The sequence below is a fragment of the Phaseolus vulgaris genome, chromosome 7, assembly GCF_051622355.1.
Source record: "Phaseolus vulgaris cultivar YP4 chromosome 7, ASM5162235v1, whole genome shotgun sequence".
NCBI classification, from domain to species: Eukaryota; Viridiplantae; Streptophyta; class Magnoliopsida; order Fabales; family Fabaceae; genus Phaseolus; species Phaseolus vulgaris.
Genome location: NC_143504.1, coordinates 1,854,273 through 1,879,200, shown reverse-complemented (window position 1 = coordinate 1,879,200; position 24,928 = coordinate 1,854,273). Strand labels below are relative to the sequence as shown.

General features: G+C 30.8%; 3 protein-coding genes across 7 annotated transcripts; 1 reads left to right on the top strand and 2 right to left on the bottom strand.

The window, feature by feature from the left end:
* Positions 1-126: 126 nt before the first annotated feature.
* Positions 127-6,309, bottom strand: LOC137830705 (GHMP kinase family protein). Its single transcript, XM_068638184.2, has 10 exons — positions 5,656-6,309; positions 4,701-4,899; positions 3,903-3,966; positions 3,731-3,794; positions 3,560-3,640; positions 2,689-2,775; positions 1,873-2,030; positions 1,711-1,759; positions 768-889; positions 127-671 (listed from the first exon to the last, which is right to left on the bottom strand). Exons 1-10 carry the CDS (start codon positions 5,869-5,871, stop codon positions 449-451), a joined length of 1,263 nt encoding a protein of 420 aa, XP_068494285.2. The 5' UTR covers positions 5,872-6,309; the 3' UTR covers positions 127-448.
* A 3,407-nt stretch (positions 6,310-9,716) lies between these two features.
* On the bottom strand, positions 9,717-14,789 carry LOC137830704 (Tetratricopeptide repeat (TPR)-like superfamily protein). Of its 5 annotated transcripts, none has more exons than XM_090305283.1 (8): positions 14,700-14,789; positions 14,372-14,566; positions 14,059-14,291; positions 13,184-13,433; positions 12,167-12,312; positions 11,624-11,829; positions 10,762-10,886; positions 9,717-10,409 (listed from the first exon to the last, which is right to left on the bottom strand). In XM_090305283.1, exons 3-8 carry the CDS (start codon positions 14,146-14,148, stop codon positions 9,826-9,828), a joined length of 1,401 nt encoding a protein of 466 aa, XP_090161409.1. In that variant the 5' UTR covers positions 14,149-14,291; positions 14,372-14,566; positions 14,700-14,789; the 3' UTR covers positions 9,717-9,825. The 5 variants fall into 5 exon arrangements, 4 of the variants coding, with proteins under 4 accessions (XP_090161409.1, XP_090161410.1, XP_068494282.2 ...); XM_090305284.1 differs by having other exon boundaries at positions 14,362-14,566; positions 14,700-14,750; XM_068638181.2 differs by lacking the exon at positions 14,700-14,789 and having other exon boundaries at positions 14,382-14,676.
* A 1,990-nt stretch (positions 14,790-16,779) lies between these two features.
* LOC137830703 (proteasome subunit alpha type-5) lies at positions 16,780-22,114 on the top strand. The gene is made up of 10 exons (XM_068638180.2): positions 16,780-16,896; positions 18,062-18,099; positions 18,223-18,304; positions 18,425-18,505; positions 18,773-18,886; positions 19,166-19,267; positions 19,671-19,729; positions 20,861-20,963; positions 21,627-21,692; positions 21,785-22,114. The coding sequence occupies exons 2-10, from the start codon at positions 18,086-18,088 to the stop codon at positions 21,875-21,877; spliced, it is 714 nt and encodes a 237-aa protein (XP_068494281.1). The 5' UTR covers positions 16,780-16,896; positions 18,062-18,085; the 3' UTR covers positions 21,878-22,114.
* The last annotated feature ends 2,814 nt before the right edge of the window (positions 22,115-24,928 follow it).

The window sequence follows — 24,928 nt, the reverse complement described above, 5'->3', positions numbered from 1 at the left end:
GTTTGATAAAAGGACTCAACCAAGTGATAAATAAAAGCAACTCGAGTACTTGCGCAATACAGGTTGTGTTTGGGTGCAAGGTTACTTGTGTGTAGGCTTGAACAATATGGTACGATGGAATAAATATAGCATAATAGGGAAATTGATCGCATAAAAACTATCAAGTTTAGCTTACACGCTCAAGTGAATTGAAGGTGCTTTGCTCAATACAGAAACGGAAAGAGACTTATTTTTCTTCATCAAAATAGCCTAACTAGATCTGAAATAAGAATTACAGATACTATGAAAACAGGAACTAGGAATACCTAAATAAACAAACTGTGAATCATCATGCCATGGGTGCAGGGGCTTCCTTGAAAGGGTCCTCCGGTCAAAATGTTTTGGGCTCATAAAGCCTGCTGCTAGTCCAACGAAGAATAGATCAACCAGGAGAATACGTCCCATAAACTTACTTGGGAAGGCCAGTTTCATCGTTAAGAAGTGCTAGACTGCTATCAGAAAGCAAAACAGGTCCCCTTCCAGGTCTGGTACATATGAAGTAACTGATATCCCCCCTGTATTTTTGTGATGGAATGTTATCTTTAATTTCTGGAGGAGGTGGCAAAGCTTCTACATCCTGTATTCCGTTGATCCCAGCATCTTTTGCAATTGACTTGTCACCAATAATGTAACTGAAGGGAGAGTGTTTTGCAGGTAACTAAGAAATTCAAGAAATTGACAAAACTCTGAGAATAGTATGCATGCAACTTGAAAAGGTTAAAAGGCACCTGTCGAGGTCATCTGAATTCGGAGGGAAGTAATAAAGCAGCCTCTGAACCAAAAGGGTAGCAGCTTTCCTGTCACGTGCAATTAGAACAGCATTTGGCCCAGCATCAAATGTATAAGCTACCTGCAAGTCAAAACTACATAAATATTTAAATAGAAATATACAGACCTGTATAAATTTGTTTGTTTACGTGTGCCAGAGTACACAAAATTGGAGATAGGAAGTAGTTTTCTTTCCATTTGTTTCCTTGCAAGTAAAGATGAAAAGCAAGAAAGGAACCTCTGAAGAAGTCAAGAACACTGGTGTTTTGAAAGCATGATCAGAAATTTGATCGAGTAAGCCATTTCAAAAGCTTTGTAAAAAAACAAGTAGGCCAAATTTCAGCACTCCCATAAACTAAATTGTTTTGTTCTTTAAAAAAATTTCAGGGGTGAAATGCCCATATCTTGAAGCCTTATGATGGGATTGTCTTAATGGCTTTCATCTGGTGCTCAGCTAACAGTTTTACAAGGAAGTTCTTATCTCTCGCAAGCAAAGAGACGATAGCCTGAACTTTTGTATCTCTTTTCGTACTTTGTTTCCTTCTTTGTTCTGCACTCGCATTAACTAATTATCTAGTTATTTTTTTCTCTTATCTCAAATAATTCTTTCATATAAAGAAAAAAACATGCTTAAGAAAACAAGTTTGGTTATTACTTATATGCTGCTAGACTCTCTTAAAAAAATAATAATAACAAGAACAACAACAATAATAATAATATTTCTCAGATTATTCAGCTATTAATGAAACTTAGGGGATATATCCTTTTCGAAGTATATATGATTATGACTGTGATACGGCCAACTTACAGAAAGAAAAGATCGATCCCTAAGTTTAAACTTGAACATAATTATAAAAACTGTGCTACATATGACAATAATAAGACCCATAAAGTAATTCAAACCTGGGGAGATTCTTCTGAACGGTTCCACTTTTCAGCGATGCTGATTATTCTGATGAAAAAATGTACCATCAATAATAAATTAGGAAAGAACCATGACATACTTATAACTCAATTAAATCGACATTATATTAATAACCACATTTTGTAAGTATAAGAAACTACCTGTGGGATGTATCATTCATGTAAAATATAGGGGGAGATGTATCCAGGCAGACTGCATGAAACTGGTTGCTATCAGCACAGGCCAATTGTGAAAAAGATACAAAATCACGATTTTCAATGGCTTCTTCCATTTGCAGTATCCGCTTTGGCACAATTTCCTATTGAATCCAAATGAGAAAATGACAAATAAAACAATTGTCCAAACTAAATCAGTGAGATAGTTATTTACTTATTTATATTACAAAGGGCAATGAACAGCTCACAAACTTTCAAGCAATAATCAATAACTAGTGTTTGCATTCAAACATTGAAATTGACAGCATAACAGTGGAAAATAAATTCCATAGTTAACAATGGTAAGTAGCTGGAAGTAAGTTTCTTAGGGAGAACAAAATGCATCAGAATAACAATTTTCTCCCTGGTTTAGTAATTAAAAGCCCATGATGTCAAGGTGCTAGGAAAAAACCCAAGGAAATTCCCTTTCTTTAGTGTCATATAAGTGTATTTGGGTAAATAACTCAATTAAACACTTATTCAGCAAGAGCTTATTCGTAAGTATGACTACCAAAGCTTATTGAAATAAGTTGATACACTTGATTTGTTAAGCTTCTCCACAAAACTTGTTGAAATGAGCTAAAAAGACCTTAAAAGGAAGGCCGTGAGTCATTTCTACATGTACAAATCAGCTTCTTTGAAGCTGTATTGAAACAACACCCACCACACAAGAGAAATGCCTTCATTGAAATAAAAACAGGAGCAGTAAAATAACCATATACATGGTTAGAGATGCAAAACTTGTACACAGGGATGTAGTACCTTTGCCCTGTGTTGTAAAAGTAAACTTGTTTCAACACTCTCACGCATTCCAGAGGTGCTGCTTGTTTCCTTCTGCCGTGAACTAACCTAGAAATAGATAGCAAGATGAATATTGAATAAAGTAAGGGATATGAGATGATACAGTGTACATAGTGCCAAGATGAAATAGAAACATGTCATTTAAAAAAAGAATAACATGGCATAGACATATTAAAAAACAAAATCAATATCTAAATTTAGTATACTTACGATTCAATAATAGATATATGTAGGATACATTAATAATACAGAAAATTTTGCAAAAAAATGATATGATATCAAATAATAATGAAGCATTTTAAACTATTCTGCTTCATAAATAATGAAAAACTCAATTGGGAAAATTAAAAAGTGAAAGCAGCCATATAAAAATGCAAAAACTTAACTTACATGCACCAGTGTTGCAAAAACTTAATCATACATGATATGGACAAACAAAGTTTAGAGTTCATTGACAGGGTAAAAACAAGTAAAAATTTCAAGCATATGGAGTTCTATGATCTGAAAAAAACACATATCCAAATGATAATATGATTATTATCAGGTTGGCGAACTGAGAAATCATAACACAAGTGTTTTTGTAGGATAAATAAGAACATTAAATGAACAAGAACCATCACCTTTAGTAAGAAAAGTCGATACCAAAGTGAAGTCACATTTAGCAAAATAAATAGACAAAATGAACTGATTGCGACAGCTTGAAAGAAAGAAATGAAAACTAGAAACCTATGGGCTTTACATTGACCACAACAAACCATTTTTAATGAAATATTAAGTCAAAACTCAACAGCAAACTCATTCACTTAATAAATAAAGACCGAAAGTGTCATACCACAGCAATTACGATAACAAGATCATCCCAGTGCTTTTCATCAGCAAGTTGAACTGCGAGACTATCACTTCCATTATCCTCCTATAAATGTCAAAAGGTAAAAATTAGAAATTGATTCTCAGATAACATGGTACTGTATCAAAATATAAATTAGAAAACAAATAAACTTACTTTTCCCATCACCCACTTCACAAATCCCCCAAATAAGCTGCGACAAGCACTACCTGATCCTTGTCTGCACATAAATGACAATTTTCAAAAGAGCAACATGTTACTAAAATTCAAACTGTCCAAACAAATCTGTAACAGCTTACAAACTAGAACCCATTAACAAAAGAAAGACCTTGCAATAGCAGATAGCTGGCTTTCATCTTCTTTGACATTCATTAGCTTCCCGAGGGCATAAGCTGAAAATAGAAAACAAAATCATTATAACGGGTGGTAATTTATATTATGCCTAATATAAAATTAACAAGCACCGAGAACCTTGCTATTTCCAATAAGAAAGCATGCAAATTAGATCAAGATTGTAGTAGGCACAACAAAATGAAATTTGAATATCTACACATAAATCCATAGAATATATAGTGAGATACAAAATTCAAAATATTATTGAATAAAGAATGACGCTGGTCCTCTATGAGTCCAATTCTAAGGAATAAAACATACTTCATGAAATAAGCCGGTTTGAACAGGAAAATCATTCTCCATGGCAGAATATTGAATCAATAATAAAACACACTTCAAGCTAATTGTTATCAAAGTCCAGTATCCACAGGGAATTTTATCGTATCAGTACCGACAAAAATTTGTTTTCCTAGTGAGTTTATTTATCACCGTACTTGCCATATTTACTGTGGAATAACCAATGCCCTGTTTGATTTAGATCTTAAACCAGCTAAAGCAGCCAACCAGTCACTACCAGATTTGATAGACTGACTCAAGCAACAGCGTTAAGTTCAAATTATGGAAAGCTGATCATTTTAAAGTATAGAAGGCAAAAGAAGTCTTGTTAGAACTAGGGAGCAAATGGAAGACTGTCCAAATCCTGGCCAGTGGCTACAAAGCAATCCAGTCAATTGTCACAACTGGTGAATGAAAGAAAGCACAAATAAATAATCAAGATTATAGTGTGCATTACCAAGGCAGGCAAAACCCGCAGCTGATGAAGCCAGCCCTGCCGCAGTAGGGAAATTGTTGTATGAAGCAATGTGGACATGCAATTTGCTCCAATCCTCCTTTCTGATCTTAATACCCTTTTTCTCATCCTCTACATCACAAGCCCGACTGCGAATCTCCCTTAAACAGTTCTGGAACCTGCCCCCCGAAAGAGAAATCTCCTACACTAACCAGCATAATCAAATTCCATGAATCAAAAACAGAAAGAAGTATAATAAGAAATTCTTCTGTCATCATCTAGGCATGCCAGAAGGCCTCCTCTTTTTTATCCCTTTTCATTTTTTTACTCGTCCACCTTTCAAACGACTAAACATTATGGAGAAACAAATCTACATATAAGCAGTTACCCTTTGTGCAAGTGCCAGAACGGAATGGCACAAAGAGATTCAAAACAACGCGGTCAAATTGCACAATGACGAAGACTCTTGTGTAAACTTTTCAACAAAAAATTTAACTTCCTTTAAGTTCCATGTATAAAAAAGGTGCCCCAACCCGAGAGAAAGAAAACTCGAGGCACTGTGTGTTGGGGCCATTTCAACACAAATCCTGCCTCCGCCATTTTTTAGAAGAAAATTAAACGATTTAAGAAAAGTAAACAAATCAACAATCTACCTAACTTAAATCAGCTCATGCGAAAAAATTAACTCAGAACAAGTTTAATTCATTTGATCTCGTTGATTTATTCCTTTTCTTTCCCTCCAAATCTATCAAAGATTCACTCTAGATGCTTTTGAAGCGTAATCCCCTGCATCATGACTTCTTCACCAGTCCAAAGACATAATAACTCAGCTTCTGTTTCTAACAAAAACCAATTCCCAACAGATACGCACGAAAACGTTGATTCAATTCCCAACAACCCACAAAACACAGACAAAAGAAAAAAAAAACATGAACGAGACAGAAAAATAAAAATCTACCTTGCCATTGAGCCACATGCGATCCTGCTGGAAAGTGGGACTAACAGCAACAGTGGTGGTGGTGCAGAGGTGAGCAGGATCGAGAGTGACACTGATACTATCGTTAACCGGTAAGATCAGGGTTTCGTCTCTTTTCCCCCAATACTTGATAACAGCAATGTTGGTTGGTGTCTGCGCAGTCACCATCACCACCCAATTTTGCGACTCACTCGCCATTGCAATCAATCAGTGAACGTTTTCCGGAAAATTCAAATGGCGCAGAAAACAGCGGGAAAGTGAAGGGAACAAGAAAGGGAAGAAACGATTAGGTTTAAAAGGAAGAGAAGAGAGAGATCTGAGATTGTGAATGCGGAATTGAAATACAGAGAGAATGATTGGAAGCAGAAAGAGGTGTTATATAGCATGAAAACGAAACCGAAACCAAAGGCAATGCATGGATTATTAACTCTGCATCGATTTTACTCATTCATTCCATTTTCATTCTCATTCATAAATAAATGCATGCTTCTTCTCTTCTCTCAACAACTTCACCGGTATTTAATAATTACACTTCATTTTTCACAAAGTCATCACTAATTGTAATTAGTTAGGAAGTCGTACTTGTGTATTTGCTCTTAATGACGGCGAATAAGTCACGTGCTATCAGTATCAGCATAGGTGTGATACTTATATTTGTATAGAATATGTATCATTAAAGTGTCAAATTTAAAAAATATTTATTAAATTTTTAATAATTTTGACATAATTTTAATATAATTTTAAAAAATTAATACATTAATTTTTTAAAAATTTAAATTTATTATATAATTTATGTTATGACTATAAAACTAAAAAATAAATCATTTTGAATTAACATAAAAAATATTTTTAGACTAAAAAGCCAAAAACATACTTGTAAACACGAAATTTTTATGTTAATTTATATAATTAATAATTATATAATATATAAATATTTTTAGTGTTAATTTATATATTTAATAATTATATAATATATAAATTTGTTTTTATGTATTCTATATTTTAAAGATTATACATATTTTTTTCATCTTGTCATATATTGATATCAGTGTTTATACTATATATGTAACGGAAATTTTTTTAGCAATTTTTTATATTTTAGTAATTTATTTGTATATATTAATAATTCAAAAATAATACTTTCACGTCTAAAAAAATAAACCTACTTTAAAATCCACTTTAATAATATATATATATATATATTATAATTTTAAATTAAAAATAAAATAAATATAATTAAAATATTATTATTCTGAGTTGTCAAGTTCATTTGGTAGATGAGAAAATATAATCATCCTTATTAAATATTATGATGTATGGACTTTATTTTATTAACATGCAATATTAATGGTTATTAATTAAACTGTAATATTAATAAAAGTATTTTAGTGCAAAAGAATTAATACTAGTTATAATTTCAAAGAAATATTTACCTACAGTAATTCCTGTCATATTCAAATTGATGACATTTTTCATCTAAAAATAATTATTGACAAAACTGATCCATTTTCATTTATTTATTTCCTTTTAAAATTATTTTTCCCTTATTTATTTCCCTTACTTATCAAACATAATTTTAATTCAAAATGAGTTGTGTTTTTCTTTTACAGTATAATAATTTTATTTTAAGGAAAGTTTGTACCACGCGCAACACCTTCCTTTGTATTTAGTTTTGTAGCATCCTCGTGTACCACGAGCAACAACACATGACACATTCATTGTCTTGTGCAATGCCACCAACTTTCCACATGCATGGCGTGCTTCTATATTTCTAAATAACCAAATCAGGTCAACACAAAATCTCAATCTCAAATTAAATTCTACCAAATTAAATCATTATAAACCTAAGTTTCCTTCTATATTTTTATAAGTTACTTTATTTCTAAATTAGTTACTCCTTTCAACTCATTTTGAATGTTTTGGTTAAAACAAAACATTTTGCTTCCTATATATCAAGATGAACCATGTTATCCTGTATGAAGAGTTGTCTTATCGACCAAAATCAAAGTAAATTAATAAGATAGATCATAAATAAGTTAATTTTATTTAAGTTATGATATACAATAAACATGACTCATCAATGAGAGAGCTCGTTACAAACCCTATAAACAAACATGTTATACAATAATAATGTATGTCTTAATAATATATTAACAACACTCAAAATATTGGGAATTGATTGTCTCGGAGAACATTCTGGTGTACTCTTAACCGAGAGCTGAAGACTGAACACGAAAAAAAGAAGAGAAAAGTGTGGTCAAAGGAGAAGATTCAATTATCAATTAATTGTAGGTACTCCATATGCCATTTACAAGTACACCTTCTATTATTAGAAGGTTTGATTCCTCCACGAGTGTTTCTTCCCCTTAGTCGGTCTCTTAGTACTTCAGTCCTTCAATTGTCGGATTATGATCAGTGGTGGAAAATACCTGCAAATATACGTTGACGCTCAAGTTAGTATGATTACAGTTTGCAAGTGTTAGGGTTGATCGGTTATTACTTTTTTTTATGTCTCTCTAATTATACCTTCTGGTTGAACTTTTGTTGATGTGAGCTTGCATGTATGGTTCAAAAAGGGTCAGTCGCGATTTAATTGTGCTTTGCATATAAATAATGACATTTTAGAGTTTATTATGAGTTTTATAAGACATGTCGAGATTTAGACATGTCGAAATTTAGATAGTTTGCCAACAAAGTCTGTTTTGTCATCTTACAATATAAAGTAGCTTTCTATCATATATTTAATTATTTATTATTGAAAAATAGTAAATGTATTTTTAAATTTTTATATGAAATGTCTAATGTTGTGTTTGTTTTGATGTGCTTATTCCTCTTGAGTAAGAGGACTACATTGTTAAAAGGACAAGTAATGATTTGTTAAGAAATGCTAAAAAATATACGTTGACCTTTCAAATAAAGAAGCACATGTTACTCTGTAGATGCAATGAGCATTAAACAAATGCATACAATTGCTTGGTTCCTATGGCGTGTTTATTTACACTAACAAATGTGTCTTTCTTTCTTTTAATTCGTTTAAATTTAGTTGAAGAATTTTTACATTCAATCAGTTATCCCAAAGAATATAAGTAATATTTATTTTTTTTAATTAAGTATTTATATATTTGTTCAATCTTAATATATACTCTCATACTCATATTTTGTTTTTTAATTAATAAAACACTTATAATTATCAAGTAAATTAAAATCTTTAATATTTAATATTTTTTTCATTTTTATTTTGCAACTATTTTACTTCTTTTGTTATACAAATTAATTTTATTCTCTCTCAATTATTCTAAAAGTTTAACCAGAAATTAAGTATCTAAATTAAGACATGACAATAGGCCTTTGCATGACAAAAAAAAAATAGTGTTATTCTACTTCATTTAATGATTTTTCATCTTATTAAAGTAAGTGTAATTTATAAGACTTAGACTCTTAATTAAATGGTGTATCCGTGTCGGATACATGTATCAGACATCGACACTCGTACAATGTATATATGAAGTGTCTAATTCAAAACATATTTATTGGATTTCTGACAATTTTAACACTATTCTAACACAATTTTTTTAAAAAAAGAAATACATTAATTTTATAAAAATTCGAATTTATTGTATAAATTTTTATTATGATTATAAAAATAAGAAACAAATCCTTTTGAACTAGCCATGAAAAAACATCTTTCTACTTCAAAAAAAAAAATTGAAACATACTTGTGCACATAAATCTTTATTGTCAATTTATATAAAATATATATCCCCGTATCTTACATTTTAGAGATTATAAGTATTTCCGTGTCTCTGTCATATCATGTGTTAATACTTTTTAATATTTTGATTGAAAAAAATCATATGTATAACACTTTTTCTTTATAGACTCGTATCCCCGTAACTTACATTTTAGAGATTATAGATATTTCCGTGTCCGTGTCATATCATGTTAATACTTTTTAATATTTTGATTGAAAAAAAATCATATGTATAACACTTTTTATTTATAGACCTGTATCCCCGTATCTTACATTTTAGAGATTATAGGTATTTCCGTATCCGTGTCATATATCATGTTAATACTTTTTAATATTTTGATTGAAAAAAATCATATGTGTAACACTTTTTCTTTATAGTAGCAGCTCAAATATCAAACAAATTAAACTGGCAATTCAGTCTTCATATCTTTGTGCATGGTTCTAATCACAGTAGTAACCTGTTCTTTCTGATCTTCATTGGAGCATGCTGCAAGAAGTACCTTGGCTGTTCCTCCATCTGGGTAGCAACCAGCATCAATCATTTCTTCAAATATCACTAAGCATCTTAAGTAAAGTTTTTTCTTGGAGTAAGCTCCAATACGTGAAGTCCAAGTCACCACATCAGGTTTCAAACCTTTGCTAGGTAGCAACTGAAAAAACTCTTCCATTCTCTCAATAAACCCTGCTTGTCCATACCTATTGATCAAGATGTTATATGTACTGATATCTGCTACATATGATCCTTTTTCCATCACTGTCAGAACTTCTTCCATCTTTCCAAATTGGCCTAAACGTCCATAGAGGTTCAGCATGCTGTTCAGAACATAGGTGTCTAGTTTCAAACCAGATTTGCACATTTGGTTAAGAATCTCCTCACACTTGTTCACACTCCCCATTTTGGAATAGGCAGACAGAAGAACCATGTGAGACTTCATTGTTGGTGTTATTCCCACCCTTTTCATGTCTTCAAAAACAGCTTCAGCATCTGAATTTCATTCATCATGTGAAGGAAAAAAAATGTATCAGACCAGTGAAGTGGATGAACAGATCTGAAGACTATGTGCCACAAGATTTTCAGCATCTTGGTTTCAGTGTATCTTAAGTACAAACCCAGATCAAGATTGTGAAGTAGATACTAATTTTCACCGAATTTGCAAGAGATTTTTCACCTTATGCTGAAAATAGAGAACTTTTTTTGGTGGGGTGGGGATATTTGAAATAATGTTCTATACAGACAGATAATGCAAGTTTTTGGAATCAATTCATAAGATTTTCTGATAGGCTATTTCATTTGAATCAACAAAACAAAATGACAACTTCCAAGAGAAGGTAATTACCATCTTGTAAACCCGCTCTACCATATGCATCTACCAATATATTATACGAGGCTCTATCTGGTTCACATCCCATGTGCTGCATCAGTGAAAAAATTTCTGCAGCTCCATAAGGATAACCTGCACGACTGTTGAAGAAAAATCCTTGAGTTATTTTTCCTAGTTATGAAACCATTATAAATAATAACAGAGAACACTAAAATAAATGGTCTTGTAATAAATTAGAGAATAAACTTTAAATTTAACTCAATCTTACAAAACCGATTGATAAGGTAAGATTTACACTCATTTACTTACAAATACAAAACCGGAAGGCCGAATAACCGGTCTATTGGCATGTCGACCTAAAGCACTTTTAAATGACAGCCACGTCAAAGCACAATCTACGAACGCTAACTCTGATCAGGACACACAAAGCATAATTAGGAGATTATTGGGTTTGTGCTAATCTCTCTGGTAGGCCCAGGTCCATAAAAAATATAAATAAGATGAGACCCTCATGATGATGAAAGGTAAGGTTCATTTAAAGCTAAAACAAAATCAATCACTTCGATAATTGTTAACTTGGGTATCGAAGTGTCATTGCAGGTACCCACTTTGAACTGACATAGAAGACAACAGAACTTGAAGAGGAAGGAAGATAGTTCGACTCTAGGGGATATTTGGTGCAGACTAAGTTGTAAGAACACTATGAAATGGTTTTGGTTTGGGATTTCCAACATAAGTCCATTGCAATTATTAAGCTTCTTTTGCTGAACATCTAAAATTTCATGGCTATCTAAAAGAGAAGTGAATAGAACAAAACAGATTAAAGGGGTAATAAATTCATAATCAAAGAGGCATTTATGCTGTCTTACGTAGCAACCTGTAAGATTCCATGAGGGCATTATAAGTATATACATCAGGTTCAAGCCCTGCTTCTTGCATCTGCTCGAACACTTCTTCTGCTTTCTCGCACAGTCCTTCTCTCGCAAATGCGTTCACCAGAGCAGTGTATGTGCAAATGTTAGGCTTGCACTTTTGGTTCATCATTTCATGGAACATTTTTAAGGCCATAAAGGCTTTACCAGCCTGCATAATTTTCAAATTTTAAAAATACTATGTTATGACTGCACTGTAAAGCAAACACTAGAATGTATGCATAAAAGTATACATATCATAACCACACCAACATTTGAAAATTATGTAATGAACATCATGTTGGCTCTAATCAAGGGTCAATCTTTATGACATGAAAAATTGTCATCTTTGTAGTTGTGAAGATCATCAACAATTACACACATTTGGTTTAGTTGAAGACAGTGACAAAATTTGTTGCCTTTTTTTGAAACCCATCAGATCATATCTTACAGAAAATGTAAAAAGTAAAGTTTCAGACAAAAAATAAAGAATCTTAATATGCTCTCACCTTCCCATATAAATTTATCAACATGGTATAAGTTTCAGTAGTTGGCTTGCACGCATCCCTCTTCATCCTTTGGAAAATCTCTTCTACTTTGTTAGAATTTCCTCCTTTCATCAATCCATTCATATAAGCATTGTATACAACAGCACCTGGGTTATTTATTCTCATATGGTTAGCTATTTTAAGGGATCAGATTTCAAGCTATGAAAAATGGATGAACATACAAGTTTTCCATAAAAAATTATTGGGTAAAGTTTGGAATAACCTCAATAAATGCTGAAGAAAACCAAAGTTGGTGAAAACAAGTTACATAAAATGTCTTTTTTTCACTTCCCTTAACATCTTATCTCTTCCCCATGTTTGAAATCTAAAATTGGATATTCACCATATCATTGCACATTAAAGTTGGCACAAAGCACAAAAACCTTTCCACTATCTAAGGTTCCTAGTAACCTTATTGAAATTAGTATCACATTAACATAAAAAAAAGATTACTTAACTTGTACCAGTAACCATGACATTATAAAAGCCCTGCAAAATATATTGTCAGCATGTCTAACACTAAAAAAATAATTAATTAGAAACCAATTAGAGACAAAAGTTTATTAGTTTCTATATTAACTAAATTAGATACTATTTTAAAGACTAAAAAAATGATTGGTATCTAAATTATTTTATATTATTGATAAATAATTTCTAAATTAGTACCTAATTAGCTACCCAAGTTTTAACTATCACTTATTTAGATTCTAAAGTTGGTATCTAAAATCTTAATATCTAATTAGATATCAATTTAAAAATCATTTATCAATAATAGAAACTAATTTAGATAACAATAACTTTTTGAATCTCTAAAATAGTATCTAAGCAACGAAATGACATTTTGTTAAATACAAAGTAGTGTTGGAGTAATTTGGCAGCGTCTTGAGTTTTATACTAAGGTTACCTACATTGTCCTAGTCCTCAAAGTGACAGTTGGATAGAACATGTGTGGATGAACAAGGTAATTCAGGAACATACTTGAAGGAAGACCATAACTTCTTGTTTCTGCAAAGACTGCTTCAGCTTTTTCTAGCAGCCCAGACAAGCAGTAGGCCTTTATAAGAAGGGCATAAGTATCTTCAGTGGGAATGCATGGAGTCTCAAGAAGCTGCAGATATGTGGATTCTGCCTCCTTGTATTGAAGCTTTTGCCCAAAAGCATCTATCAGTAAATTATAGCAAATTACATCTGGCTTGTAGGAGCTCCTTAGCAGTATCCATCTGCATATCTGCACAGTTTTTTCTGTTATCAAATACCAAAACAAACTAATAACTTCCTTAAACAAAAACAAAAACTTAGTATTACTTCCCTAGTATTCATGTCACTTAAGTCCCATGAAATAGAACTTTATTGGCAAAAACTTTACCAACAAGGTAAATCTGCTAGAAGCAGAGAAAGGTTGGTGAAAGAGAATGAGAGTAGTTAACCTATAAAGTAAAAAGAAAACCAAGATTTGAGTGTGGAACTACAAAACATCACAATCATCTGAAGACAAAAAGGGTTAAGAAAGGCCTACACTAAAAATTGCTATGATGTAACATCCTTGTATGTTGATAGAGATATTCAACTCGTGCATGGGACAACATATTATGGATAGTCTGATAACGGGTGGCACAATATGTCCAGCAAACAATCGCTAAGATATGCTTGAAATGACTCTATACCATATTTTGAACTGGATTTTAAGTCTAACTCAACCTCATAAAACCGGCTTACAAATTGAGGTTTGCACTCACTTCCATACTATGAAATATCTTAATCTCTAGTCGATGTGTGATTTACAACAAAGGCAATATTCATGCAAAAAATGAAAAACAAATTAAAGTTTGAAGGCAGCAATGTGAGTTTCTGACCGAAATGATTGAATCCCATTTTTTCTTCATCCGAAGTTGAACAGCCACAGTGAAAATATCATCCCATAAGTCAAGAGTTGCAGGAAACATGTCCAGTGAACTCCAAATGCCCTCACTCTCCACACCCTTTTCAACAAAGTCCAGAATCTCCTGTGCAGCTGGACTCAACACAGGGAAAATCCCATCAACAAACCCAGAACCGTATTTCCATCCTCGTCCTCTCAAAGAACCACCTGGTCATAGAAAACCACACACTTTTCAAACATGACACACACATGTTTCAATGAACAAGTGAACACAGACATGTTCCTACTGTTTGTTACTTTTTTTCCTGGACACTTTTTTGTGATTGAAGTTCCTCAGTTTCCCATTCTTGTCAATGTAAGCGCTGTCTCTTTTGAACTTCTCCAGAGCCACACTATTGGAATCGTTGGTTTTCCATTCAGAATCATTCATGCAGGCTCGTGGTTCTATAAGGGTGTGGCTTAGTCTGCATATAGAATTTAACCTGCACATAAGTCAGCACTTAAAGAGTGAAGTGGCATAACTATGTAATGTGTCAGTGCAAGAGACTGTGCCCAAACATGTGTGAGAAAGAATGGCACACAAAATTGAAATGAAGAAAAGTAGAAGGAGCTTACATGAAGGCACGTAGGAGAAGGTCTGAGTGTGGATAATGAATGCTTGGATTTTTTCTAAGTAGAGAAAAATGAACCTTTTGATATTTGAACAAATGGACAAATGAACTAAGAGGCAAATATCAATGAAAATATCTTAGGAAGGGTTAAAAATTGAAGAGCAATTTCATTGCTTGTAAGAATAAAATCTATCATACATCTGTTATATATGTAAATCTAAATCTTAAATAATAAAATTTGTTATATATTTAAATTCTAAATCTTAAATTCTAAATTCTGAATCCAAAAACTATACATTATAATAAATTGTATACTAAACACTATAATAAACGGTATGAAAAATGTTATTTTGATAACTAGAATACACCAATTTATAGATATGATTTAATTAGTAAAATTTTAAAATTGTTCCATTTTAAAAAATATATATTTTTCTTTTCAATGTGATGTATTATTGTAAACATCACATCACTAAAACTATATATCTAAATTATATAAGGTGAATACTTATAATAATAAAGGTTGAATCTAAATATCAATACTTATTACTTAAAATTCTCAACACTGAACTTACCTAGTGAATTATACACTACAAGAAAATCATGAAATAGAAATAAATTTGTAGAAACTAAAATAATTAGTTGCAATAGTAACTAAATTAGAGACCATTTTAGAAACTAAAACGAAATTTGATTTCTAAATTAGTTTCTATTATTTTCTATTATTGTTAAATATTTTCTAAATTTGTATCTAATTAGCAACCAAGGTTTTTGCTACCAAATTTAGAAACTAAATAATTGGTTGTTAAAACATTAGTTGCTAATTAGATATCAATTTAGAAACTATTTAACAATAATAGAAACTAATTTAGAAACCATTTTTTTTAAAAAATGGTCTCTATTTTAGTTTTTATTGTAACTAATTATTTTGGTCTCTAAAAATTGGTTTCTATTTCATGATTTTCTTGTAGTGATATATCTAAATTATAATAAATAAAAATAATAAAAATTCAATTGTAATTCTTTTTCTTTTAGTCTTTTTTGGTCCTGGTTTTTGGGTTTATAATTTGATCTGACCATGTCAATAAAATAGGAAGAATATTTAAAAAAAAATTGTTGTTTATTTGAAGAAGGGCTAAAACACAAATTACAAACGAATCATGTAATGTGAGTTTAAATTATTTTGAAAAAAGAATTTGGGATGATTTACTTGAATAAGATTATAAGTGATATATTTTGGTTGAACAACAGTGATTAGTATTGATTGTTATTGAATTAACTCTTTAATAAAATGGTTTTATTGGACCAATTTTTTCATTGAAATCAGTACATTGATTTATGTACACTGGTTTATAACAATTTAAAGTAATATTTCTAATAAGAAGTTAATTAATATATATTTACAATCTAAAAAATAGTTAGTTAATAGATATTTTACATTAAAAAAAATATAATCATCTAAATTATGTAGAGCATGTGTTGGGTTGGGATAGTTTTTTGTACAAATGCATTTTAGATAGTAGCTGAAGTTTGTAAAATAAAATTAAAAGTGAGTTATTTATTATCTTCAAATCATAACTTACAATTTTTCCACATTCTATTTTTTTTTTATAAAAATTATCTTTTACAACAAAAAAAAAAATATTTCGAAACTATTTTCAGACAAAATTTAATCTGAGTACAATCAATAATCAATAAAAAAATCTAAATACTAAAAACATGATAATAATTAATAGTAATTATAAGATTAATATTAAGTAATGATAGATAAAACAATTAAAACTAATAAAATATAAAAATATTAAAAAATTTAAATAAATCACCTAAGAATAACTTAGTCTATAAGTAAAAACTTTTAAAACCAGCTTCTTTAAAAAGGTTTATTTGTGTTGATTAAATTAATTTATAAATTAGTTAGATGAAGATTAACTAATTTATTTATCTTAAAACTCTCAATGATATGTCAAATCTAACCACTAATTAGAGAACTAGTCTGAAATTATACCTTTTAATTTTTTTTACAATATTTGTTGTTAAAAATATTTAGTACTACTAATATTATCTTTATTTATTTAATTAATTAATTTTAATTTTAGTTTTGACTCTTTTGAGAATGCCCCTTGAGCAAGCAAATTAAGCTCAAAAGCGGAACCCTCTGCTGCAGTGCGGGGCAGTCACAGCATTCGCAGATCGAATAGAAGGTAGGGTTTTTCGCTTTTCTGTTTTCAATTTTTTTTTGCATTGCAAGTTTGATTTCACTTTCCCCTCTTTGATTCATTGTATGTTACCCAATTATAATCTGTTCTTGTCGATACTTTGGATGGATGATCTGATGCCGTTTACTCAACTGTGTGTGATTCATGGTTGTTCGTGAGTCGTTGGTTGTTTTGAGCTGGGTATGCCTCTGTATATACGAGAGCTCCTGCACCAGCCATGGTGGTTATTCGGTCAATGTCACACTAAATGGGTTGATTGATGGAGGCATAGAATGGGAAGAGGGTAAAAAAAGAGGTAAATAGAGGGCGTTTGTGTGTTAATGTTTATGGAAAAAATATCAAAGGGTGAGAGAGAGCAGGGTTGTGGGAATGAGAGCTTGGTTTGTGTATGTTTTAAAAGAAAGGAAAAGAATCAGTGGGAGGGGGTAGTGTGAATTAGAGAGGGTGGGGAGGTCTTGTGTATTGCTTCCCCTTTTTGAGAGAACGGGAGAGAGAAAAATGGGGATGGGAGGGCGGGGTTGATCTTGTTCCTTTAGGTTTTTAGGTACTGTGATTGGCTAAAAGAATGGAGAAAAATATCAGAGTGGATCAGTATCACGTGTTGATAAACATAAGAGAAGTGTGTGTCTATGAGACTGGTTTTTGGTTTGCCCAATATTAGATTATTATTGAAAGTTCTACAATGCTTGTATTGGATTTATGATGTTAGATTGATATCTGCTTACTATTTTAACGAGACTACATTTCAATTACTTGTAATGAGGCTACAATAGCAGCTTATTATTGTAAGTTCTATCTACTGTGCTTGTGTTTGTTTTATATTGTTAGATTTAACTTTCTAAATTAATATTAGATTGTTAAATTATAAACTATAGTGCTTGAGACTTTATAGTGTTAGATCAAGAAATGAGTTAAAAAGTGGTAAACAGTAAGCATGGATGGAGATGGGGGTTTCAATTTTCAGCCCTATCTGGGATTGTGGTCGGGGAAGGAAAAATGTGTCCCCACCCTGCCCTGTTCCTATGCCTACAAAACCCATTGAGGAGCAAACCAAATGCCTCTTCAGTAAATCCAATACCCACAATATATCCCATTCTTTACTCATGCCCTTCTTTGTTCTAATCTCTTCTGCTTCCACCATTTTATGCAGTAATTTCACCAAATCTTTTCGGAGATGTTTCTCACAAGGTGAATTCCCCCATTCTTTACTTCTAACTTGCAGTTCAGGCCTTTCCTGAATCAATGGGTTTTCCTGAATCAATTATTATTTTTTTTCTAATTGTTTAATTGTTTATGTTGTGATTGAAATAGGACTGAGTATGACCGAGGAGTCAACACCTTTTCTCCTGAAGGTCGTTTGTTTCAGGTTGAATATGCAATTGAAGCCATCAAGGTGTGTTGCTTCACCCTGTTCTTTCTCTTCTGTGATTATTTTTGTCCATATCAATAAAGAAAAAAAAGGGTTTACTATTCCTAATTTGTATGTTTGTCGATGGGTTTTCTTGGATTGCAGCTGGGATCAACTGCAATTGGGTTGAAGACTAAAGAGGGTGTTGTCCTTGCAGTTGAAAAGCGCATAACTTCACCACTGCTGGTCTGTTTTTACTTTTACCATTTACACATAAATTTGCTGGTTCCTGATATAAAAAAATGTGCTGGTAACCTATAAATGTTAGGTTATATGATAACCGAATAAATTATTGTTAGGTCCTGCTTATAGTGAACCTATAAATGTCTGCCTATATGATAACCGAATTTATAGTTTATATGGATTTTATTGAACATAAAGAGACATGATTAACTGGTAGTGGTTACTTGTGCTTTGCGCCTTCATTGATAAAAGCTTAAAACTTTCTTTCAGGAGCCAAGTAGTGTTGAGAAAATTATGGAAATTGATGAGCACATAGGCTGTGCAATGAGTGGATTGATTGCTGATGCTCGAACACTTGTTGAGCATGCACGGGTGGAAACTCAGGTATTGTGAACCTTATAGCATATATTAGGCAGTTGCTGCGATGCATGGATATGATGCGTGTATCGGATACAATGCATATTCGATACAGCGATATGCTTACTTTGAAAATATCAGGATACGATACCTAACATATACCTATTGAAAAAGTATTAAAAATTCTTTAAATATAATAAATGTATAATTGCAATTGTGTAGATCCAAATTAAAACCACACTTATGGGTGCATCATCGGGTAGTTGATTAGTTAATGATTGATATATTTTGGTTTATTGTTCACAGAATCATAGGTTCTCCTACGGTGAGCCAATGACTGTTGAGTCCACAACCCAAGCTCTTTGTGATCTCGCCTTGCGTTTTGGTGAAGGTGATGAAGAATCCATGGTAAATAATTCTCAGCTTTGATATTTGTCCCTTTATTTGTTTGCTTGCTTTTTTGTGATGCTTCTGTTTAGGAAAAAATATTTTATGAACATTTCTTGTGAAGTTGCTTCTTATGTATCTGCTAGAAATACAGATGCTTTGTATATTGCATTTGACAACCGTTGATTGGAGATATAAACAAGTGTTTATTTACATAAAATTTTCTTAATGCACTGATATCCTGGCATTGCATCCATTGTTGAATGTTTAACATTATAATTTATAAATATACAATTCTTCATGTAAGGTGCTTAAGAAGCATATGCCAATAAACCTTTTTCTTTTGTACAAAATACTAAATAACAGTTACAGTAGATCATCATGCATGTATTTTAACAGAATCCATTTCTTTTCTCTTTGGCAGTCTCGACCATTTGGAGTATCTCTTCTCATTGCTGGCCATGATGAGAATGGGCCTAGCTTGTAAGTATTTGTTTCATCTATTAAGCAATGGCTACTTGTGGGTGATGATGTGATGGAGTTGTCCTTTTGATTTGTTTTCTATGTTTAGCCAGTGATTACTTTAAAAGTTTGTTTGTCTGAATTTATGATACTGATGGTCTTTTTAAATTAGTGTTATTGTTCCTTTTATCTTATGCTTTTATCCGGTAATTTGTGAAATTATAGAAAGGAATACTGGACAAAAGATATTTCAATAAAAAATAATATTTTGGTTGATCATGATCATAGATTGGTTCCTTGAGTATAACTTATCTTCTTCTGTTGTTGTTACTCAAGGCCTTTCTTTATAATTTATCTCATTACTCAAGAGCTTGTTTGTTTAAGCTTAAAAAAGTAATTTTGAGGCTGTGTAAAAATGTGAGTTTTTGTGGAGAAATTTTTCTGAAACTATTCATTGTAGTTTCTAAAAATATTATGAAATCTGATATTATTCAGATTTATTTTTATTAAAAGCTTATGGATTACCCAAACATGTTATAACATATTTCAAAAGATATTTTTAAGAAAAAAGGTCTTAAAGTTGGTGTATGTTACATCTTTCTTTTTCTAAGGTAGTCGGAACTTTGACATTCTCAGCAGATGCTTCATAGTCATGTAATACTGTCACACCTTATTGCACTTTGTAGTTTTAAGATAATGCTTTTTTTGGTTCAACAATGTGCCTTCTTTTACCATTCCTTTGTGGCATAAATTAATTGTATGGTTCAGCTATCTACCCTGTTAGTTCTACTCTAAATATATATATATTGATGTTTTTGTTTTGCAATGGTAATCAGTTGTTGGCTGCAACTTGCAACTTTTTCTACCTTAACAAGAAAACAGTTTAGGGTAGCATCTAGGGTCACCTATATATAAAGGTTTAAGGCTCAATTATAAACAATTTTCTTATTCATGTATGTCACAGACGACTAATGGATATTGTTGTTTAGACAGTAAATAAATGCACATCATTATTCTGTTTCTGGTCTACTGCCTAGGCTTTTATTTCTTCATTCACTGGATGATATGTAGTTTACCTCTGCTGGTCTTGTTCCCAGCCCTTTTCATTTTGGACTTCTTACATTTACTGAATTTAAACGTTCTGATTTTCAGATATTACACTGATCCATCTGGCACATTTTGGCAATGCAATGGAAAAGCAATTGGTTCAGGGTCGGAAGGTGCAGACAGTTCTCTGCAAGAACAATTCAACAAGGTATCAATATTTTTATGTTTAATGTGTATAAACCTTCTATTCTGTTTGTAACAGTAAACTTATAGTTGATTACCTCCCCTTATAAATAACGTTTTACAAAAGGTAATACTATTCAAACTATATATATTCTTTTTATCTGGAATCACAAAATTAAACTTCACCTTAAAGATTTACCTAGTTTCCAGTTTACTTAATGAGAAGATAAAACTAACAATTCCACTGATCTGCAGATTTTTGTTTAAATCCTATTTTCATATCCCCTCTTACCATTAATATACTTATCTCAACTGTTCAGTTGAGATTGTTCCTTGTTTTTAGTGTTTATATTTCTACTGATCATAATGAATTTTTTGCTTGTCTAGGAAAAAGTCAAACTAGTTAATTTTTCTGATAATTTTGATGGTCAAATTAATGCCATTTTCCTATTTTGTTCTTGAGTTCTGTGAATCACTGCCTATGTTTGCTGTAAAGGACATCTTTCATTCTAGAGGCTTTAAGTGCATGTTTGGTTCGATGTTTATTTTGAAGAAATAAGTGTTTCTTTTAGGTCCCTTGGAGCTTTTAAAAAATCAGTGATTATTTTTCTATAATTATGCTGAACCATAATATGCTGAATATGACTTGAAAGCAATGCAATCTGGTGTTAATTATTGTGTTGTGCAGGACCTGACTCTTCAGGAAGCCGAGACTATTGCTTTATCCATTTTGAAGCAAGTTATGGAAGAGAAGGTAAGGAGCAAATCAAATGCATGTTTTGCCAATTAATTGACGCCCCTCCCTGAATAAAAAATAATTGTTTTATTTTGTGTTTTTCATCTTAGGTTACTCCCAACAACGTTGACATTGCCAAGGTGGCTCCAACATATCATCTTTATACCCCCTCCGAGGTGGAAGCTGTGATAAGTCGTCTATGATTTCCTTTTCGTGACTTCCTCTGTTCAACATTTGTGTTTCCTATAACTCTCTGTACGTCTAATTATTTAGCATTCTGCGGAATATTTCTTTGGTGGATGATGCTATGTAGTGCTATACTTGTGACCAAGTTGTCCACTGTACCAGATTTTACAGTCATATTTGCTGCATTCGGTCTAGTTGAAATTGAGGACTAAAAGGGTTCTAATGTTTGGGAAAATCCATAACTGTTACCAGAATACCGTGCTTTTCTTTTACTGTATGAAATATTGAGGAATGGGTCCAATTTTTCGCACCTTATAAATATCTCTGTCCATTACTTTTTATTCAGGAATAGGCATTTCAGAATATACTTTTACCTATTTTGGAATGAGAGTAAACAGAGATACTTGTAAGGTGCAGAAAAAAGTATAAATGTAGGAAAAAAGAAGGGCCAATTCTCCAATTGTGATCTGCACCTATCATTTTCTTTAAAACCCTATCTAGAACTTCCTTATTTATGTTAGGGATATAAATATTTGAAAGATTAAGGATAAAATAGACAATTTCTAACATAAAATATTTGAAAGATTAAGGATAAAATAGACAGTGCAGGAGTTAGGTGTGGGTGCAGGTCACAATTCAATTGATAGAGAATTAGCAAAGAAATGCAAATGATCCATGCACTATGTGTACTATTAAAAGGAAAGGAAAAATCAAAATACTTTAAAAAAACTTTCTTCCTCAGTCAATTGTATCACTGTAATAGATGTAGTTCCTGATTGGTTATTTTCTCTTAAAATATATATCATTTTTATCAAATTTTTCTAAAAAAACTTTCATTGTTTTTTTTCTCTAAAAATACTATATTATAATTTTTTGAATGTTTTTTACAAATAACTTTCTAGAATCTATTTTTATATTTATATTATTGTTACTAGAGAAACGCATGCCTGTGTTTGTATGTTTGAAAAATTTAAAAAGTAATGAATTATTGACTTTCATACATAAAAAGTTATAAAAAATTTAAATGTATTTTAATTTGTCTTTGTTTATTTGAAGTAAGAAAATTGAAAAATAATAATTAAATATAGCACTTACAAGTAAGTTAGTAATTATGTATTTTATCTGTAAATGAAATAGTTATATTTAATGACATCAATTAGTCTTTGTGTGTATTGAGATACTTTAACTAAAATGTAATGGAAAATTGAATTATATGGTTGTATGAGAAGAAGCTATGTTATAAATAAAACAAACTTTACTCTTAGCAATTTTTTTGAAGAAAAATAAAATAAAACCAGTGTTTTCATAAACTAATTTACTATACATATGAGTACGTTTTTAATATAAAGAAAATATTATTTTTAGTGGTTTTCCATATCTCTTGGTTTCGTACCATGCTTTAGAATTTGGAGCATGTTTTAAACAGGAGTGCAACCTTTTTTAGATGGAATTTCACTCGTTATAGTCCAATAATATACATAGATGTAAAAAAAAAGTTAAATATGTTTTTTTTTATCTTTATACACACTTTAACGCAAAATTGATTTTTATCATTAGTCCAAATTTTAAATATCAAATATTTATAATAAAAAAAATATTAAAATAAATTCTTGTTAGTTTTTCTTTTACGTAACAAACAATTTTTTAAACAAAAATATTAAAATATTAAAATAGTTTATAATGTTATAATATTATAATATAATTAATAGTAAAACCACTAATTCATATTTAACACACAAAAATACTCTAAAATGGTGAATAGTTTGTCTGTGAAACTTACAACACAATTAGGTTTTTACTTTCTGCAGCTCCTTAATTACTAACTGCACCTCAGAGAGAGAGAGAGAGAGAGAGAGAGAGAGGACGAAAGAAAGAAGAGAGTTAGTTTGAAAACCTCATTCTGAAAGTTATCATTTATATTTTAAAATAATTTATATTTGGAAAAACTTATTGTAGAAATTCCATTTTGAAAAACTCGTTCGGGAATATATCATATATATTTTAGAAAATTTATTCTGATAATTTTGTGCCAAAATAATTTGTTCTAAACTGTATTTCATTTGATGTAGAAAACTAGTTCTGAAAAATTCCAAAAAAATTGTTCTGACATATGTTCAGAATAGATAATTAAAAAATCACTTTTATAAAAGGTAAAAAATAGTTATTTTAAAATTATGGAGGTGTCCGAAGAAAAAGCCTACCATTATGGGGCTTGAAGCTGAACTTGATTCAAGCCCAAGTGATGTAATTTGTTGATTCAGTATCCTAAACATGCCTTCTATTTGAATAAATTGAAGAAATAGTGAAATAACTAAATACATAATATAAAAAATTTATACAATAATTAAAATATATTTTAATCCCAAAAGTCATATTTTTCACTTTATTATTTTTCTTAATATATTATTATTTATTATTTTCTTGTGTTTGTTATTTTTTTTTAACAAATTTCAAAATAGTTGAAAATATGCTCTTCTCAACCTATATATATTTTTTCCTTTATAAACAAACAATGACTTATTTTTGTTACTTTCATTTTATCACATTTCTCTTTATTTATTTGTTTATTCTTTATTTACATAGAAACAGACAGTGTAAAGTAATCAATTCGTTCAACTAATTTTTTTATGGTAAATTGTGTAACTGGTCAGTATAATTCCATTCATATGTATATATATTGAAAAATAAAATGTCATTTTAATTAATTTTATAATATTATTTTGATAGTAATTAAATAACAACTCACACCTTTTTAAAAATTATACATGAAAATTAATTATCATTTCCAATATATCATTATATATACAATCTTTCCACACACCTTTCTAAAGATACTTGTTAAATATTTTTATTATTTTACAATAGAAAAAGGTGAAGGGTAATGTAAAAAAAAAGTGTTTTCTTACGGATTTTGCGAGAGATGTTGCTTTTTTACTGTCAAAAAAACATTTTATTTCATATTTTCAAAATAAATATAGGTGATTAATTAATTGATTAAATATAGGTAATGTAAAAAAAAAGTGTTTTCTTACGGATTTTGCGAGAGATGTTGCTTTTTTACTGTCAAA

Excerpts from the sequence above, each read along its gene's own strand:
- LOC137830705 (XM_068638184.2), bottom strand. The coding sequence starts at position 5,871 with ATGGCGAGTGAGTCGCAAAATTGGGTGGTGATGGTGACTGCGCAGACA. Across the intron at positions 4,900-5,655 it reads GCATGTGGCTCAATGGCAAG|GAGATTTCTCTTTCGGGGGG; the intron begins GTAGATTTTTAT and ends TGGTTAGTGTAG. Across the intron at positions 3,795-3,902 it reads CAGCTATCTGCTATTGCAAG|ACAAGGATCAGGTAGTGCTT; the intron begins GTCTTTCTTTTG and ends ATTTATGTGCAG.
- LOC137830704 (XM_068638181.2), bottom strand. The coding sequence starts at position 14,574 with ATGTGCAGGTTAAATTCTATATGCAGACTAAGCCACACCCTTATAGAA. Across the intron at positions 13,434-14,058 it reads AATGGGATTCAATCATTTCG|ATATGCAGATGGATACTGCT; the intron begins GTCAGAAACTCA and ends AAAACTGTGCAG. Across the intron at positions 12,313-13,183 it reads AAGTTATGGTCTTCCTTCAA|GTGCTGTTGTATACAATGCT; the intron begins GTATGTTCCTGA and ends TAAATAACCCAG.
- LOC137830703 (XM_068638180.2), top strand. Across the intron at positions 18,506-18,772 it reads GCATAACTTCACCACTGCTG|GAGCCAAGTAGTGTTGAGAA; the intron begins GTCTGTTTTTAC and ends ACTTTCTTTCAG. Across the intron at positions 19,268-19,670 it reads AAGGTGATGAAGAATCCATG|TCTCGACCATTTGGAGTATC; the intron begins GTAAATAATTCT and ends TCTCTTTGGCAG.